The sequence below is a fragment of the Nannobrachium achirus genome (genome assembly GCF_963921795.1).
Source record: "Nannobrachium achirus genome assembly, chromosome: 15".
NCBI classification, from domain to species: domain Eukaryota; kingdom Metazoa; phylum Chordata; class Actinopteri; order Myctophiformes; family Myctophidae; genus Nannobrachium; species Nannobrachium achirus.
This window is the reverse complement of record NC_137822.1, coordinates 42,693,882-42,713,363: the sequence shown is the minus strand read 5'-3', so window position 1 is coordinate 42,713,363 and position 19,482 is coordinate 42,693,882. Positions and strand designations below refer to the sequence as shown.

The window sequence follows — 19,482 nt, the reverse complement described above, 5'->3', positions numbered from 1 at the left end:
TGTGTGTGTGTGTGTGTGTGTGTGTGTCCAAGTGAACGTTTTTTGTTGATACTGTATCAAGCAACCTACTTCCCAGTAACTCCTCTTGAAACTGACTTCTACTTCACTCCAAAACCATAAGGACAATTTTATTTTTCTATCCTGAATGGCAGCAGGCCTATTATGGCATATACAGGTCCTTCTCAAAAAAGTAGAATATTGTGTAAAAGTTCATTTTCTTCTGTAACATAATAGATGTTTTAAAACTTTCATATATTTTAGATTCATTGTGCATGCATGCAGTGAAATATTCAAAAGCTTTTTTTGTTTTAATTTGGATTTTTATGGCATACAGCTCATGAAAATCAAAAATCCATATCTCAAAATATTAGAATATTCCACATGACCACTCAAAAGAAGCATTTATAATACAGAAATGTCAACGTTCTGAAAGGTTATGTTAATTTATGCACTCAGTACTTGGTATGGAATACTTTTGAACAAATTCCTTCATCAATGGGGCGTGGCATGAAGGTGGTCAGCCTGTGGTACTGCTGAGGTGTTATGAAGCCCAGGTTTGCTTTGATCGAGGCCTTAAGCTCATCTGGGTGGTTAAGTCTGGTGTCTCTCATCTTCCTCTTGACAACACAACACAGATTCTCTGTGGGGATCAGGTCAGGCCAGTTTGCTGGTCAGTTAAGGCCAGTAATACCGTGGTCACTACACCAGTTACTAGTAGTTTTGGCTCTGTGGGCAGGTGCCAAGTGCTTCTGGCTAAAGGAAATCATCGTCTCCATAAAGCTTGTCAACCTACAGAAGCACAAAGTGCTCAAAAAGCCCTGGATAGATGGCTGTGTTGACTCTGAACTTGATAAAACACAGTGGACCAACACCTGCAATACATTGCAATGCTGGTTTTGCCCACATTGTGATTTATCAAGTTCAGAGTCAAGACAGTCATCTACCCGGGGATTTTAGAGCACTTAATGCTTCCGTAGATTGAAAAGCTTTATGGAGATGATAATTTATTTTATCCAGAAGCACTTGGCACCTGCCCACAGAGCCAAAACTACTAGTAACTGGTGTAGTGACCATGGTATTACTGGCCTTAACCCTCTAAGGCCCGCATTAAGAAATACTTGAAATAAAAAATTGAAAAAAATCAGATGGTGTTGTAGGAGTCCTATTAAGAGGAAAATGTAATGTTTTTTTCAAAAAAATGTTTTTGTAAGATTTTATAGCCATAAATCAAAAATCATAAATCATGCTCTAATTTACATATGGGGGATATTTTTCACAATAATAACATATGTACATGTTCTAGACATTCTAATGATCACCAAAAAAAATAGTACAGGCATTTTACTTATGTTTTTGTGAGGTATAGCTTCCATGAAAAAGTGAGATGTTGTTCGTCAAAACTCTGGAATTTCAGCGGGTGTGGCGGGTGTGAATGTCAGCCCCTGTGGGGGGTATTTATATGCAAATATTGTGGCCAATGGCATTGTAATACTAAACAATAGAATCCAATGGTGGTGTTTAGGTGGTAGGGGTAGCTAAAATAAAATGATTTAAACCTTTTTTTGGATAAAATACAAACGTTGTAATATTACAACCGTGGGCCTTAGAGGGTTAACTGACCAGCAAACTGGCCTGACCTGAACCCCACAGAGAATCTGTGTTGTGTTGTCAAGAGGAAGATGAGAGACACCAGACTCAACCACACAGATGAGCTTAAGGCCTCAATCAAAGCAAACCTGGGCTTCATAACACCTCAGCAGTACCACAGGCTGACCACCTTCATGCCACGCCCCATTGATGAAGGAATTTGTTCAAAAGTATTCCATACCAAGTACTGAGTGCATAAATTAACATAACCTTTCAGAACTTTGACATTTCTGTATTATAAATGCTTCTTTTGAGTGGTCATGTGGAATATTCTAATATTTTGAGATATGGATTTTTGATTTTCATGAGCTGTATGCCATAGAAATCCAAATTAAAACAAAAAAAGCTTTTGAATATTTCACTGCATGCACAATGAATCTAAAATATATGAAAGTTTTAACAAATCTATTATGTTACAGAAGAAAATGAACTTTTACACAATATTCAAATTTTTTGAGAAGGACCCCTGTAGTCTACGTAGTGCAATCATGCAGCTGAAAGTCAAAGTTCTAGGTATTATATTGCCTTTGTTAGCCTAGATATTTGTTATTATTTTCTTGAATTAATGTTGTTAGTTTGAAAATATTAACTTGAAGCAAAAATACATTAAAACTACAGCTTTTTTTTTTACTTATCATGAGCATCATCAAGATTATATTGAATATCGAAGGCTTCCTAATATCACACAGCCTTAATGCTGACCTTTTTTGTCAACTACTGCTGCTCATGCAGAGAAACCTAAAGTTCAGATTAAAATATTTTGCAACTATCAAGTTTGGGTCATTGTCAATCTTTACATCAATGCAAACCTATGGTATGGAAATGAACACAACTATCATCAGCATGATAAGGCTTTTGACTAATTGATTGATTGATTGATTGATTGACTGAACATTTGATTAGACAAATATGGAGAACAGTATAGACAGTGTGCGTAAGGCGGAGTTAGGGCGGAGTATTGCTCCAGATGACGTATTCAATACTATAGTACAGTGCAAGTACAGTTAAACACCCTGCCTAAAAGGAACATCCCAAATAAGTCCTTTTACTGTCTTTTTTACGTTGGATGTCCTTGGTATTAAGGCTATGTATTAATACCACGCTATAAAAAGAAAAAGATGGTGCTACCTAATTTCTGGTGGTGCTACCTAATGAAAAGGTAGGTGGCACCAGTGCTACCTGTGAAAAAGTTAGTCTGGAGCCCTGGTGGCACCCCTGGACTGGCATCACGGCAGCCTAGGGTGCTACACTAAACCCTGCTATACTGTATGCTTTAGTTAACTGGTGTCCCCCAGGGCACTATAATTGGTCTGCTCCTTTCTTCCTACTACAGAAATATAGCCTAATCTACAAGCTCTAATTTCTAATTGTCTAATTTCACTGCATGTTCCCCCTAGAATAGAGCAGGCATGTTGGGGTTCATGTGGTTACAACACTGTGGGGAATGCAGGGAATTGTCCTGGTGGGCATAACGACTGCATTGGGAATAATTGGAAATAAAACCATCTTCTGTAACAATGTGCCCAAGACACCTTTTTGATGTCCCAACTATTACCACAGATGCAGACTCCTGTCAAACTAAAGACAATTATTTTTGGTTGTCACACACCTCAGCTTTTCAGTGATCCTGGCAGCTAAGAACCATTCATTGTAAAAGCATTGTTTCCTACACCATGATCTGGTGTGTCCATAACTTGCCACTTCCACGTTGGGTCGATTTTCTCAAAAGTTGGGAAACTGAGCCCCCTGCAGGACACTGAGTGCAAGTGTTTTTGACCTCAGATGAACCATGTCTCCACAGGACTTAAGGAACTACCAGTACAGCCTTCCAGCAGTAGAGGGGCTGAGGATACACATGGAGATGGGACACAGCTACATCGACATCCCCAAGAGTCGCTTTACTGAGGTAAGACTACATTTATTTATAAAACAGACCCCCATCTACAAGCTCACAACATGTCACATTGCAACACGTTGTGGTCTTAACTCATTGACGGCTTTCATTAAACTTCAACTTTGAGGGTTCCCTGCCACGCTTTTTTTGTTTTTCGTACCTTTCAAAGTCGTCGGCCACAAACCGCTTTTTTAGTTTTTCGTACCTTTTAAAGTCGCTGTGGCGTGTCCATCGTGCACACGATGACTAAAGACCGCACGTGAAACCATCATACTGTTCCAGAGATACAAGCTAAGGAGTAGTGTTTACAATGTAGGAGGCAGGCAGGAAAAGGAAACAGAGATATGTGTGTTTTCATGCAAAATTGAACACGGCCAGGCGCCCGCTGACCTACTGGTCCATGCGCATACCACTTAGGCATTGTCACATAGGCGTGGATGCCTGGTGGCGTCTCCAGTTTGAATCCCGATCCGGGTGACCTTTGCCGCATGTCACTCCCCATCTCTCCCCCCATTTCCTGTCAGTCTACTGTCCTATCCAATAAAGGCATTAAAGCCCCAAAACAAATCTTAAAAAGAATAAAATAATTAACACGGCCAATGGAGATTCTTTTTTTATCACCTTACTTCATGTTTCCGGTGCTAAGCACATGCACTGCTTTTTCGAGCTCATCGGCACCAGCGTGATTTTTTATTAAATGAAATAAAACAAATATCTCTGGAGTCTCGGGCGTAGAGGCCTGTGGACCAACGGGAATATCTCGGGAGACTCGGGTCGGGATGAGTTAATAGACCTGCTGGTTTCCCAGAGTGACACTTCACTCCTAAAGCCGATGAAATGAAAGACACTATTGTGCATGCACTAAATGCATGATGAAACCTTGCGTACTGCTGCTGTATGTACTGTAGCAGCAGGTACTACTGTATGTGATCTGGGCCTGCAGAGCAGACATAGTGTGTGTTTGTCTTGTTGTGTAGATGCTGAAGGTGATCAACTCGTCTAACGAGCACGTCATCAGCGTGGGAGCCAGCTTCAGCCTGGAGGCAGACTCTCACCTGGTGTGTTTCCAGAACGAGGAGGGAAACTACCAGACCCAGGCCAACAGCATGCCTGGCAAGACCCGCACAGGTCAGTTACATTACAACTACCAGACCAAGACCCTCACAGGTCAGTTACATTACAACTACCAGACCAAGACCCGCACAGGTCAGTTACATTACAACTACCAGACCAAGACCCTCACAGGTCAGTTACATTACAACTACCAGACCAAGACCCGCACAGGTCAGTTACATTACAACTACCAGACCAAGACCCTCACAGGTCAGTTACATTACAACTACCAGACCAAGACCCGCACAGGTCAGTACAACTACCAGACCCGCACAGGTCAGTTACATTACAACTACCAGACCAAGACCTGCACAGGTCAGTACAACTACCAGACCCGCACAGGTCAGTTACATTACAACTACCAGACCAAGACCCTCACGGGTCAGTTACATTACAACTACCAGACCAAGACCCTCACAGGTCAGTTACATTACAACTACCAGACCAAGACCCTCACAGGTCAGTTACATTACAACTACCAGACCAAGACCCTCACAGGTCAGTTACATTACAACTACCAGACCAAGACCCACACAGGTCAGTTACATTACAACTACCAGACCAAGAGCTGCACAGGTCAGTTACATTACAACTACCAGACCCAGACCCGCACAGGTCAGTTACATTACAACTACCAGACCCAGACCCGCACAGGTCAGTTACATTACAACTACCAGACCAAGACCCACACAGGTCAGTTACATTACAACTACCAGACCAAGACCCTCACAGGTCAGTTACATTACAACTACCAGACCCAGACCCGCACAGGTCAGTTACATTCAACTATTTTAGACCTGCATCCTGCACCACTTTGATCATTATATTATGCTAAAAGCTCACACAAACTTTTTGATCTGCTATTTTTGAAAAATCATGACAATTTGAGCAACTCTTTCAATATATTGACCTGATTCTATACATCTCTTCTTAATCCTTCTTCTAAATAAATCAGTGGTTCTCAAACCTTTTCATGTCAAATTATATTTATTTGGCCACGAACTCCCATCTCAAAATATGTTGTTCCAGGGACCCCCAGTAGCAAAGATTTGAGCTACAAAGGTTTGATTTGAAAATGATATATTCAAAGATTTGCTAACATTTTCATGATTTTTCAAAAAATAGAAGATCACAGTGCAGCACGGTGAGCTTGTACGGTATATCTGCTATTTTTCAATAGCTAAAGTCTAAAATAATTCCAGGCCTTAACAATTTCTCTGCCATTTTAAACATAGCTGTAGTAAGCAGCTGCCAAATTGTCCTTACCTTTTAGCGTGGGCACGCGCACGCATCGTGCACAATCTGTGCGCGACTCATCTAGTAGACGTGTAGACTCGGTGACAAGCTTTCGAATACAAAAAACCCCATTGAAAAAGACATATCCGTTGCCACGCTGTATCCCTGCTTATCCGCCAGTGTTTACATGAAAAAGCATTGAAAAAAGCCAACTGTGCGCTATGGTAACACGTGGACACGTTCGCGCACAAAACGCACGATATGTGCGGGGATCATAATCCAGGCGTGTAGAGACTGGATCAAAGTTTCCAAACGCAAAAATCCGATTGAAAAACGAGCGTTCCATCGCCGAGTAGCTTCCACTTCAGTTACACAGTAAACCAATGGAGGCGGGACTATGGCCCAGGCTCAGACTGGATACGGAAAGCTGGATCCAGTCCAGACCGGAAATGACCGGATACAGTTAGGGGGGCGGGCCTAAAGAGCCAGAATCAGCGAAAATCTGCGCTAATACTTTTAATCCTTTCATAATGATTAAAGCTAATTAAACTTTGCGGGCTCTACGGGCATGGCAGCGCGGTACAGCGGGAAATCTACGGTCTCTACGGGGATCGCGAGGTATGAGTTAATGGGTTAATGCCATTAAGACATGAGGCTGATTCTATACACATGCCTTCTCCTCAAATGTTTCCGTATCAAGAACCCCCAAAGTAACATGTATTTGGTAGCTAAAATCACAAATATACTTTCTCAGTTTAAAGGTTCAAACAGTGTGTCTTGATGTGTTATTTGTTTGTTCCAGTGACTGGAGCCAGTTTTGTGGTTTTCAACGGCGCTCTAAAACCCTCGTCAGGGTTCATTGCCAAGTCCAGCATCGTTGAAGGTAAGGATCATGTCAGTTTTAAAATAATTATGCTGACCTTTAACTTTAAACTTTAACATGCAGTAAGATCCCATTGTGTTAATGCAGCCAGCTAGCCTGACACTCAGCCTGAATTGACATTTCGTTTCACTCCATTATTCAGTCTGAACTCACTTCCACCGAAGGCGATGCAGGGATGGGCGTTGCCAAAAAAAAGGCAGTCTTCAGCGATTGGTTCAGTGTGGCTGGCTAGTGGCTAGCCTGTTGCTTGCTAGTGCTACTTGCTAACCAAAGAAACAGTCAGAATAGGAGCACTACGAACTAGTAATCAAACACAACATAACATGCCTGCTACTGGTGTTTCATAGCGAGATCGATACCATCGCATTTTACCGCAATTTACCGCATTTAATCGCGACGCGATGCGTGGTATGGTACGGCGGCGGCGCTGGTGTACTTGGAAACACACATGAGTTCTGGGAAACCCCCACCCACGCTGATTCACGACGCTGATTCGCCGATCGGATTTTCAACCGAGGCAGGCCTCTTCTTATGAGAGCGATGCTAGACCTGAATCGCCAAAACAAAAAATTTAAAGGGATGTGGCTAGCGATTCAGGGTCTGGAACTAGGCTAGCAGCCAACAGCAAATTGACATATTTGTTATGATTCAAATGATTCCTTAAATTGTCATATACTGTGAAAAGGGGGAGCTGATTAGAGCTTCTTTAACTTCAAGCCTTTCATCTTATAATAGAATATATTATCTACTCACATTGCATTGCAACACCTTGTGAGTTGGTAGATCTGCTATTTTTGCCAAATGTAATAACCTGACATGCCCAGAATCATGATGCTAGGGTTCATGTGGTGGTTCACTGCTGCTGCTGCTGCTGCTGCTGCTAAAGTTGGAATATTCAAGAATATATTTACACAAGAGTAAAAATCCTTGGTTCCAGCTCCTCGACACAGTAGCATGTACAGCAACACAAATAATTATAAAACCACAAGGAATAAGGGGGCTAATATCATTGCTGTCGGGTGGAAACCCTTTTAAGTCGCTACTTTTATGTGACCTTTTCTGTTGGGCATTCATTTACGGGGAGAAAAAAATAATAATCTGGAGTTTACTAATGTGGTGTGTGCGTGCGTGCGTGCGTGCGTGCGTGCGTGCGTGCGTGCGTGCGTGCGTGCGTGCGTGCGTGCGTGCGTGCGTGCGTGCGTGTGTGTGTGTGTGTACGTGTTTGTTTGTGTGTGTGTGTGCACCAGATGGGTTGATGGTTCAGATCCCTCCAGACACCATGGAGTCTCTGCGCGTGGCTCTGAGAGAGCAGACTGACCTGCAGATCCCCTGTGGGAAGAACGATGGAGGAGAGGTCAGGGAGAACGTCACGGTCCGCTGGGTGGACTGGACCGCTCCGCTCAACACAGGGTAACAGCCAGCACCACGCTTATGTACTGGTGTGAACCCATTTGGTGCTAGGATTTTTTTATTTCGTCTAAAAGTTCTGCCATAGACGGAGATCTTTATTTAATAAGCATATTAATATTGCTGTTTCTATCCGTTGATCGCTCCTCGGTTGCTAGGAGTTGCCCTGGAAACAATGTTTCCAGGGCAATGTATTATATTTTGTATTATATTTTTAACTATTACCATGTTGTGCTTTTGCAGCATAAAGAGTGGTGTTGACGGAAGGCCTCTGGACGGAGCCCACAGAGTTCGGATGCAGCAAGACGCAGAGTTTGAGTCGGAGGGTCGAACCATTAGATGCACCGAGGTGAGTTCCTTTCTTCATTCTCTTTTCATATCGTGGCTATCTACAGAAACCTTTCACTTTTTGTGATCTTTCGTAAATTAACGCCCTACTTGATCATTACTAGAGCTTCTCACAAAAGCATCAAAAGTAGCAGATCTGCAAGCTCAAAACGCGGCGTGACGCAACGCGCTTTGAGCTTGCAGATCTGCTACTTATGTTCTGTAACAGTTTTGGACTTTCCACCCAACAGAGTCGATATACCACTCGATACACAGACCGATACTGTGGTATCCTTTTAGACCTCCTGTGAGCTTAGAACTGTAGATCAGATATTTTCTGTGCACAATGCGATAGTATGCACAACTCAGCATAAACCACAAACCAGTCATGTATACTGTATTTGGTTTCACTTCTTGTCATCTACAAGCTCATAATAAATAAACTGGTAGATGAGTAGAACTTATAGATCAGCTATGTGTCACACGCGATATCAGTGCACAACGTATTAATTTGCCTCCCATGAACTTATAATATTGTCAAAAATGGTCACAAATGAGCTAGTTGATACCAATATTCACTCAAGTTGAAATCCCACAAAGTTTATTTTGCATCGACTCTGATTTCTTTTTGGATTTCAACTTCAGATTCTAAAGTATAAGATATTTTGCAGTTATAGTGTACTACTACTATCAAATGGTGGTTACAAAAGACACAAAATATTCACATTCCTTGCATGCCAAGATTTGCTAAAGCACTCATATTTTGGTGTGATACCGATTTGATAAACTACATAATAAGTCAGGTGTTATAACTACAAGGGGTGTAATGATATAGTAACTGAATCAAAACAACGATTTTAATTTGCAAAGATCTACTAAATCGATACACAAACAGCAAAATATCATATCGTTTGGCTTTGTATCGTATCGTTTTACAATGCAATTAATCTGTATCGAATCGCTTTGCAATGCAAATAATCAATTTTATGGATACAAAGTACTTGTACCTTTTATTTAGCAATTTTAAGAAGAAAATGTAAAAAGAAGGGTCTAATTACTTTTCCATTCCATATAGCTACTCTCGGTCTATCGCTAAATGTGTGTAATCTCTGTTTAATGTCAAGGTGCAGGTTTGTCCATATGTGTTAAAATATGATGTCCATGTATTTGCCAGAGAGTCACAGTGTTAGTTGTTTATATATACATTTTCCCCTTAAAAACCTGCACTATTGACACATTTCACACAGATTTAATTTCTTTGCTAAATAGTTACTACTATTTCGATTTTAAATCCTAGAATCGAATCGTATCGCCATGAATTGACCACTATCGTCCATGTATCGCATCATCAACCATGTATCGTGATGCGTATCATATCGCTATTAAATTATAGTTACACCCCTAATAACTATGTATGATCTCTCCATGCAGGTGTTCTATGAGCTGAAGGACCCAGACAGCTGTCTGAACACGGTGCTGTCGTCCTGCAGTGTGTTCCAGAGTGAGATGGCCATCGCAGCCTGCACGGCGCTGACGCCTCACCTCAGCGTGCTGGCGGCCGGCGGCATCAACGCTCTCTGTCTCCGAGTCTCCACTCAGACTGACATGGTAATAATAATAATGTAGACACAGTGACAGCTGTGGGCCTTCACTAATCCAGAATTCATGACATGGAAAAGAAACGGTTTTCAATAGAATCTGTAGAACGTCTTGCATCTCTGGCAGTTTGAAAATGAGTGGGCCAGCGGAGACTGGGGTTGGAATCCCTGCAGTGTTTTGGGAGAAAAAGGCCAAATAAAAACAGGCGTTTGGGGAGTTTAGGTTCCTGCCCACCCAAGTGCGCATTTGGGAGGGGACGCAACCGTCTATAAACTCAACGTGAGATATCTGTCTAAACACCTGAACGTGGCCAGAGCGCTCTGTCTTCTGGTCTGTGGAATACAAAATAAGAGCACTGTTGACCTATGTGCTGTTTTCACTGTTGCTACACTTAAAAATATAAAATAACAAGTGTGAAACCATAGTCATATTCATAGATATGTAGTGAATTTGGCATAAAAATGGAGGTATGACATTTTCTTTATCATGCAATGAATTAAGTGTTACATTGAACAGTAATTCAATGGACGGTGTACTTTTCTGGCAAGTGGGCATGTAGCCTGGGCCATTTTGAATTTTGTCCATAACTCACTTCCTGTTTAAGATTCTTTTGGGCACCCCTTCTAGGATGTTTTAGGATGACCCAAGGGACATCTGTACCAAATTTTGTGCTTTTATCCACCGCATAAAGATTTGGCCATTTTCTGTGCTTAATTCCCCCTACTATTTCAAAACAACAATAGCAAAAGTGTAACAGTTAACGCTGAAACAATAAAACAAGCAATAAGTGAAGTTATTTCAGAGTTGGAATCAATTACAACAATTAAAAAGGAACAGAAGTATGCGTTGGCGGAGCTCATCTGCCGAAAAGATGAGTTTGCCATTCTTCCGACTGGCTGCACTTGCACTGTGATGACGTCAGATGTTTTGCTACGCTGATTGGTTAGAGGAGTCTGTCAAGGCAAGTACTCCCGCCCACTTTTCAAGCTGCCTATAGGCTATAGGCCAAAGTCCAGACTCATATTGTGGGAAGGAAAAAGTGAGTGAATGCACAGTATGAGGCTGGCTGGCCAGGCTAGGAATCAATTGGTATAATGACTAAATTGGGGAGAAAAGGCCAAATCTGTCATACTCCTCATACGACGTGTCTCTCTCTCCCCCTCCCCCCCAGGTGGAGTACCAGGCTGGCTGGGGAGGCAGGCTCCTGCCCCAGCGCTACATGAACGAGCTGGACGGCGCTCTGATCCCCGTCATCCATGGAGGTAGTGCCAGCGTGCCTCACACCTCCATGGACATGGAGTTCCTCTTCTACATCACCCATATGCTCTGATCCCCGTCATCCATGGAGGTAGTGCCAGCGTGCCTCACACCTCCATGGACATGGAGTTCCTCTTCTACATCACGCATATACTCTAACTGTCTCAAATATAACAAATAATAATAATAAGTCTCATTCAGTTAGAAGAAGAAGAACAACAAATATATTATATTGAAGACGTGTAAAAATATACCACACAGAGATGCTGGAATACAAACAAGGAAGTGTGTGTGTGGACAGCTGGAAGGATGTTTGCGATTGAAACCAAGCCAATGCTGCGTAGTTTGACTGACGCTTAATTTATACGACGGTAGAGTCACGCGGGCAAAATGGCCGATGTGCAAAGCTCACAAGTCGCCGCAAACGCGGCGACTTGTGAGCTTGTACATCGGCTATTTTGCACCGCACGGCAAGCCAGCCGGGATTCACACCAAATAAAAAAATGTAAAGATGGGTCTGTTGAGACCATCCATCTCTGTCTTCTTGTGTTCAGTGCAGTGAGTTGTAGGCTAAAAGATTGTGTGCTGCAGGTCCGGCCACTCAACGACAAAAGACTACAATACCCAGGAAACTGGCACGACGACAGTGAAACGAATCCCATTTCTATAGCAACTTGAACCTTTTTAAGTTGTCATAGCGTTCTGTAGCCGCAGTTTCTCGCAAAACCTTACCGTGAACTAGACTTCCCGTCTAGTCTAGAGACTTTGCTTAAGTGCTAGCTAACCGTATACCTTGACCAGCTAACCATGGCCTGATTTGTTATTCACATAATTAAAGGTTATTAAAGGTTAATATTTAATGTTTTCCCCCACCAGAAATGATACATTAGAGGTTGGCAGATTTTTTTGCAAGAATGTAAATCAGGATGTGATGGGTTGTCTGTCTGTCGGTGTGACATTGTCCTTGTCTGCCAGATGTGTATTTTGGGCGTTTTTACTAATTAAGCTGCTTTAACTCAACAGATCTAACACTAAAAAAGTAATTAAAAACCAAAAGAAAACAACCAAGCCCCATCTGACCATTTTATTTCCTACTCTGCCTTCCAAACCTTGTCACTGCTTCTCTCTTAGAGCCCCATGTGTGCTTTCTCCTATGGCGTGCCCGGAAACAGACGATCTACAAACTCACAACACGTCGCATTCGCGAACTGTTGTGAGTTTGTAGATCAGCTGTTACACCATAGTACCACGGAGCATAGGCCAACAGCTCTGTGAATGTGTCCACTAAACTCTTGTCTGGAAAAGACCGGTGGCTTTGACCTTTTGGATGTATTCGTTCAGCATTTATAACGGTGACATCGAATAAAAGATATGATGTGTTGAAGAGCTACCGTAAAGCCTTTAAAGAAAGCGAGAGAAAAGAAAAAGCCTTTTTTCACACACGGTTGCGATGTGTAAATATGCAGCACAGGTTAGCGGAACGATCCCCATGTTTTTAATTTGCGTTAAATGCTCCACACCTTGTCTGGTGGTGCAAACGTTCGCATTCTAGCGCCCCCAGTTCCACCCCACGAATGTTCACAGTTCATCATCTAACTTCTGCCAGTGTTTTCCATTTTCTGTCTGTTGCGATTTTTGTCATAAATGAACCGACTCGCTGTGTGTGGTCACTGATTTGTCATCAACCTCAGTTCTCCGTCTATATGTACAGTATGTGTTCCGTTTGTTTTACTCCATGTTCGTTTTATTCACAACACGTGAGCATTTTTCAGATTGTAATCTTAAAAAAAATAAACTGTTGTCTGTTGCCTCTCTCTCAATAAAGAGATGCTGAAATTCCCTTCAGCTATGAACCAGTATGGTTAACAAAAACAAACAAAATAAGCCCCACTTTAGAGAAACTTTAGAGCTTGCAGATGAGCTATTGTTTTGCCATGTTTGAACATTTTAGGTTGGAAGTGGTTTGTAGAGGAAAGTCCTTTTGCACACCTACAGTACGAGGTGCATAGGAGCAAGCAACCAGTGCAACAATAGAACAAATGGAATGGTTGGAAGTGGTTAAAACAACGTGCACAGTGAATGGGAGGTCTCTAGGCTTTATTCCACACAGGATTTACTGGTTCAAAAGTGATGTTGACCGGGGGGGCAACTTGTCTTCCATCCGTAACGTCTCATCGAAGAACCACAACATGTTTTGTGGTAAGAGTGAGATGAATAAATAAATCACACATAAAGCCTGATTTATGTTGGGTCATGCATCGTGTCAACTACCACGCGACAGCACTTAAGTGTGTCTCCTTGCTAATAATCATTGTGTAAACGATTTAAGAATGACAAGAATACTGAATACTATGTGCCAGGTTCAAACTAACATGGACTGCTTCAAGTTGCTCACTGCGATTACGCCACACTAACATCCGTTTCTATTGTCTCTGTTTTAAATGGAGACAACAATCCTCTTTTTCAATCCTCTGTTCAAATATCCAGGCTACAGACAAATTGAGAGTTATATCAAGATTTTGTTATATATTAAATAACTATTTTTTTTGGGAAAGGTTTTAGCAAAGATGTTGCTAAAACAATTAATGTTAATATTTTTGATAGGACGTTATCTCCATAGATTTGGCCGTTTTAGTGTAGCGATCCTCGAGCAATGTAAAATAACAAAACTTATTTCAAACTTTTTCTTTCTCCAGGAGTCCAGTGTGTCAATTGGTTAGGACTGAGATTGATTGTGTTTATAAAACGATACATGATCTAAATAATAATGATAAGCTGCAGCTTTAACATTAGCCAGGCTCTACTCAACATCGCTGTGGTTGATTTATTAGTCTAATTTTAATTAACAAGAAGTCTAATTGCTCAAGTTGCTTTTGGAAGTGATCTTAGGTTAATAACACCGTTGGTGCTACTTAGATTGGCTTTACTTTAGACTATAGTGAATGTATTGGTGACATCCTTCTCTCACAACCCTCAATAATACATAGTGTCTGTCTTCACTCTCTTTAAATCCTTCCCCTTTGTGAACCCCGAGCTTCATTTAAATGTAGTTGAGCACCGCTGAAAATAACCGATCTATAAGCTTGTAGATCTTCTATTTCCCCACGAGCAACACCGGCACCTAACTACGTATAAATCAGGCTTTTCGTGAACCAAGGAGGCTGTTAAAGATGATAACAAAAGAGCTGTATTCACTCAAGCTGAAATCTCACCTAAATAATTTGGCATCGCCTTAATTCCAACAAATGGGGGTCTACAGTTACCGTGTACCTGTATGTGAGTGGTGGCAAAAGATGACTGAAATTATTCACATTCCCCTTAAGCAAAGATTGATAAATCCAGTCATGTTTTGTTTTCCAGTATTAGAAGGCGATGATGATAATTGACAACAGTAATAATTGGCTGTCATTTGAGCCTCATAAGTCTTCTTATGTCAGTAGAAACATCCTGTATTAGCTGGATGGTTTGATATATAATTTTTTTTCTTTCTTTTTTTTACTTTTACATTTTAAGCTGATTGTTGAAGCTATTGAACGCTTGATTCGCTGACCACAAGTGAGTTTATATGTTTTAATGCTAAGGCATAGCGTGCTTCCAAGACTCTTAATGTTTGTGCTTACTTAGTATGGATCTACAATGTCTCTCTCTCTATATATATATATTAATTATGTTTCACTTTTACAATACCAGTGTATGTTAAAACTCGTGCATATGTAAGCCCTCAAATCTGAATGAAGGTAGTTCAACCACTCAAGCCTCTCTGTACTTAGTCATACAACAAATAGCGAAAATAGCAGACCCACAAGCTCTCGACGTGTTGTGCCTCAACGCGTTGTGAGCTTGTAGATCTGCTTTTTTCCACAATTTGGGGGCGAAATTTACTTTTCGGAAAATATCTGAAATCAGGTTGAAAGTGGTTTAATGACATGAGGGTAAAACGTGAAGGATTGTCTTTTCTTTGCTGCTAACGGACTGTAAAGATGTTTCACTAATAGTTGTTGCAAATAACATTCACTGCAAGCATTTAAAGATCAGGCCCGGCTACGTTTTGTCGTTTTTTTCCTAATGGATTTCTCTCCTCGTATCCAGAGGAATGTTTTTGGCACCAAACATTACAAAAAAAGAAGAAATTCTCCTACTTGTGAAAAGAAAAAGAGAGAACTATTTTTATGCTTTGTAATTTATGTTTTAAAGTACTCTTTTGTGTAAAAAAAAAGAATCATATATTTATTCATTCGCACTGGCTTTATTTGGTGAACCTGGTATCTGGGTCATTTTTTGATTTCTTCAAAGTATATCTTTCTAAATATCTGTGTATTTACTTAAGAATTAAAACAAGTTTTATGAATACAATTGTCTGGCACGTCCCATTTATTCATTCTCATACTATAGCAGTTGATGCCTTACATCAGGGGTGCCCACACTTTTTTTGACTTGAGAACTACTTTTAAAATGACCAGCTCGACATGATCTACCCACCCCAATAAAAATGTACCTGAGGTGGCTTTGGAATAGCAGCACTGGCTTTAAATATTAAGACAAACATACTTGAAATGGAAAATAGTGGGGGGGAAAAGGTCTTCATCCCATTCTGTATTGAAGTGGTAGGTTTATTTGTAATTCTACTGACTCTTGAAAACAAAGCATTGCATTCGGTGGTTTTCTTACATGAAGGGAGCTGACAGGCCCCTTTTTATGTCAATCAATCAGTCACCGTAATTCAAGTGACACATGTGACAGAATTGTTTATACATATTTTTCTTTACATTTTAATTCTATAGTTTTAGGGCATGTCATGTGGTCTACCTGCACAGCCCTTGTGATCTACTGGTAGATCACAATCTACCTTTTGGGCACCCTGCCTTACATGATTGTGGAAGAGCCTTGAGGTGAAGAATCTTGTCTCTATGGTAGCAGGAGAACTGGGCACTACAGATATCTGGGCTCAGATGGGCAGGTTCACTAAAAGAATTTGGATTTTGGGGGTGATTTAGAGATTGCAGCTTTAAGCCCTACTTTGGCATATGAAAATCTGAGCTGGTAGATTAGCTATTTCTGAACATTTTGACTGGTTGAAACACCTCACACACTGAATGGAATATTCACACAAAGTTGTGATGGTCTCCGGCGTTATTCCAAGATTTGCTGGGTCAAAGTGAGGTTCTCATCAGGTCAGAGCAGAGCATGGAGTTGACTGGGGACGACTGGCTTCAACCCTTAAAGGGTTTGTAGCCGGGTAAATCATGCAGAGCCTGGCTTAAATTAGGTTGTGAACCGATGTGTCATGTACCATGCAACAGGCAAACAGCTCAGTGTAAATCACCCTTAAGTGTGTTTACTTGCTAATAATCATGGTACGTTATTTAAGAATCACAACAAGAATATCTTACTACGTGCCAGGTTCAATCTAACATGGATACAACACAAACATCTGTATCTGTTATCTGCATTTTCAATGGAGACAACAGACACCACATCTTCATCTTTTCATATGTGGGGGTGAACTATAGGCCCAGTGTGGGATAACTAACTAACACAATACAATACAATATAACAGCAAGAAATTAATAATATAAAGTAATAATAATGGATGAGATATATTTTTGTCTTGTCTACATATTTTTTTACCATGGCTCTGACAGACACAGGGTTATGAGGTTATGAGGCAGTTTACTACCCATTTTGCATATTCACAGGTCTGCTACTATAGGATGAAGTTTGTCCATCATTCGTTTTGCCCTGCCCTATTAATGTCCTGCAGTGTTGAGCTCAGACTACCTCTCCACCTTCCACAGCTCTCATATAGGTCTGTCTATACTATAGCAACGCCCCTAGGATGAGGACAGGATGCTCTGGGTTGGAGTAGTAGAAAGATTTCAGGACCTTCTCTGACACTTTGCCTTCGGGACCTTCAATGATACACAGGCTGTGTGCCTTTCCCAGCCAGTTCCTCGCCGACGTGCACCTCAGGGGACTCAAAGCTGTTCACCCTCTCCACTGGTTCCCTGTTGATCAGGAGAGGGACTGATGTAAGACCTTCTGCCTCTGCACACAGAAGTCCACAATCATCTCCTCCTTGGGTTTTAACAACGTTAGGAATATGTGAGGCCTGCTGCCACCTCCTCCAGATAGGCCCTCCAGGGACGTGCAGAGAATGTTAGAGAGGCCAATGCAGGGACATTTCTAAAAAGGGCCTTTGGTGAAAATATTGAAAATAGCCGACACAACGCATGTGTCGGCTAGCTCACAACGCGTCGCACTTGGAGGTCGGCTATTTTCGGTACTTGATACCACACTGAACTATAGCCATAATCAAGTGAATACCGGAGATGTGGTGTACAGCATGGATTTCTACACAGAGAGGGCAATTCTTTCAACACAAGATGTAGCATTCAAGTTTGGACAAGGCAATTCTCTTGGATGCTGCCTTCAGGTATGGCATGGAAAGAGGGCATTTGCATAGTAAAAGTGGTCTGGAGAGAGGGCACTTTTTACTGATGGCTAAAAGAGCAGTGGCTCAAGCCCCCTTTGATGTCTATGTATGCACGTGCTTGAGGCCCTCCCTTTGTTGGTTTGAGACTGGACCCATCATCACTGTTCTGGAGGTCTAGTAGGCCTACTCAGTCACACACTGCAGGGTTCAGTCTCTGCATGGTGGGGCCTATGGTGTTGAAGTCAGAGCTGCATGGTGGGGACTATGGTGTTGAAGGCAGAGCTGCATGGTGGGGCCTATGGTGTTGAAGTCAGAGCTGCATGGTGGGGACTATGGTGTTGAAGGCAGAGCTGCATGGTGGGGACTATGGTGTTGAAGTCAGAGCTGCATGGTGGGGACTATGGTGTTGAAGGCAGAGCTGCATGGTGGGGACTATGGTGTTGAAGTCAGAGCTGCATGGTGGGGACTATAGTGTTGAAGGCAGAGCTGCATGGTGGGGCCTATGGTGTTGAAGTCAGAGCTGCATGGTGGGGACTATGGTGTTGAAGGCAGAGCTGCATGGTGGGGCCTATGGTGTTGAACGCAGAGCTGTAATCAATCAATAACAGCCTAACATATTGTACTGTAGCAGCCCTCTTTGTTGTTGTCAAGGACAGGTGGGAGACGAGAGGGTGGTGTGTAGAACCTGCAGAGAATGGTGGCTGGATGCTGGTGAATGGCTCTGTTTGCAGGGGGCCGAGGTGTTGTAGGAGATTCAAGATTGCTTTATTTATTGTGTGTCTTCTGCAAGCAGCATCGGTACAGAAAATTATTGCAGTTTACTATGAGAAACGTCACAGCTAGTCCGTGTCCGTCCATCCGTGTAGACATGTACACATTTTTTACAGTCTATGGGTTTGCCGCTCTGACATCGTGCTCTGATGTCACTGTGATGTCACACTAACAGAATCCCTTTTGTGCCCATATATGTAGTTCCCTGAAGTCATCAATATTAATTTGCCCTGTTAGAGAGATCCCTGTGATGCCAGGGTGAACAAATCCCTTTTATGCCCATATATGGAGATCGCTGATGTTCACACCCCTGATGTCCACATCACTGTGGCGCGACCTCGCTTAATTGTCGCCCTGAGGTGTCTTACTAGTGATATACTGTATAGGCCTACTGTAGTATCAAAATCTTGAACATTTGAATGAATATTTGTGGCAAAATGTACTCTTCTCTTATGGGGGTCCCTGGCATAAAAACATTTTCAGATTTTCCACGGCTAAATGCTTATCAATTTGGGGGTCCATGAAACAGTTTGAGAAGCACTGATTAAGGTTACAGCACTCTGAGGTCAACGCAGGTCGTTAAGGCCAGCTGGAACAATTAGGAACAATAAGGATCATTGTTAGCATTCACTGTAAGCTACATTAACTTTTACAACATGGTGCATTTTACAGCTTCTCCACAACATGCCGCCTGTGTCAAGCATGCAGCATGATATACAGTACATGATGGATGAACAGTAGGGGTGCCACGGTTCAGTCAGCCCACGGTTCGGTTCGTATCACGGTTACGGTACGGTTTCGGTACAGTAAAAATGTAAAATGAAAAAATAAAGAATCCAAAATGTTCTGTTAATTTTAAAGATACAGTGCAATCATTTGTTTCCCCCCTTAAAATATGAGAATCAGTTATTATGA

General features: G+C 41.9%; 1 protein-coding gene across 2 annotated transcripts in view; it reads left to right on the top strand.

Annotated features, from left to right (window-relative positions):
• zfyve16 (zinc finger, FYVE domain containing 16) overlaps nt 1-12,427 on the top strand; it is a 66,025-nt gene extending 53,598 nt beyond the window's left edge. For both annotated transcript variants that reach the window (XM_080743295.1, XM_080743294.1), the window contains 7 exons: nt 3,449-3,553; nt 4,519-4,669; nt 6,693-6,773; nt 8,021-8,183; nt 8,424-8,529; nt 9,939-10,115; nt 11,278-12,427. In XM_080743295.1, coding sequence (XP_080599421.1) covers nt 3,449-3,553; nt 4,519-4,669; nt 6,693-6,773; nt 8,021-8,183; nt 8,424-8,529; nt 9,939-10,115; nt 11,278-11,436 — 942 coding nt within the window. In that variant the 3' untranslated portion in view covers nt 11,437-12,427. The remainder of the gene's footprint in view (nt 1-3,448; nt 3,554-4,518; nt 4,670-6,692; nt 6,774-8,020; nt 8,184-8,423; nt 8,530-9,938; nt 10,116-11,277) is intronic.
• The last annotated feature ends 7,055 nt before the right edge of the window (nt 12,428-19,482 follow it).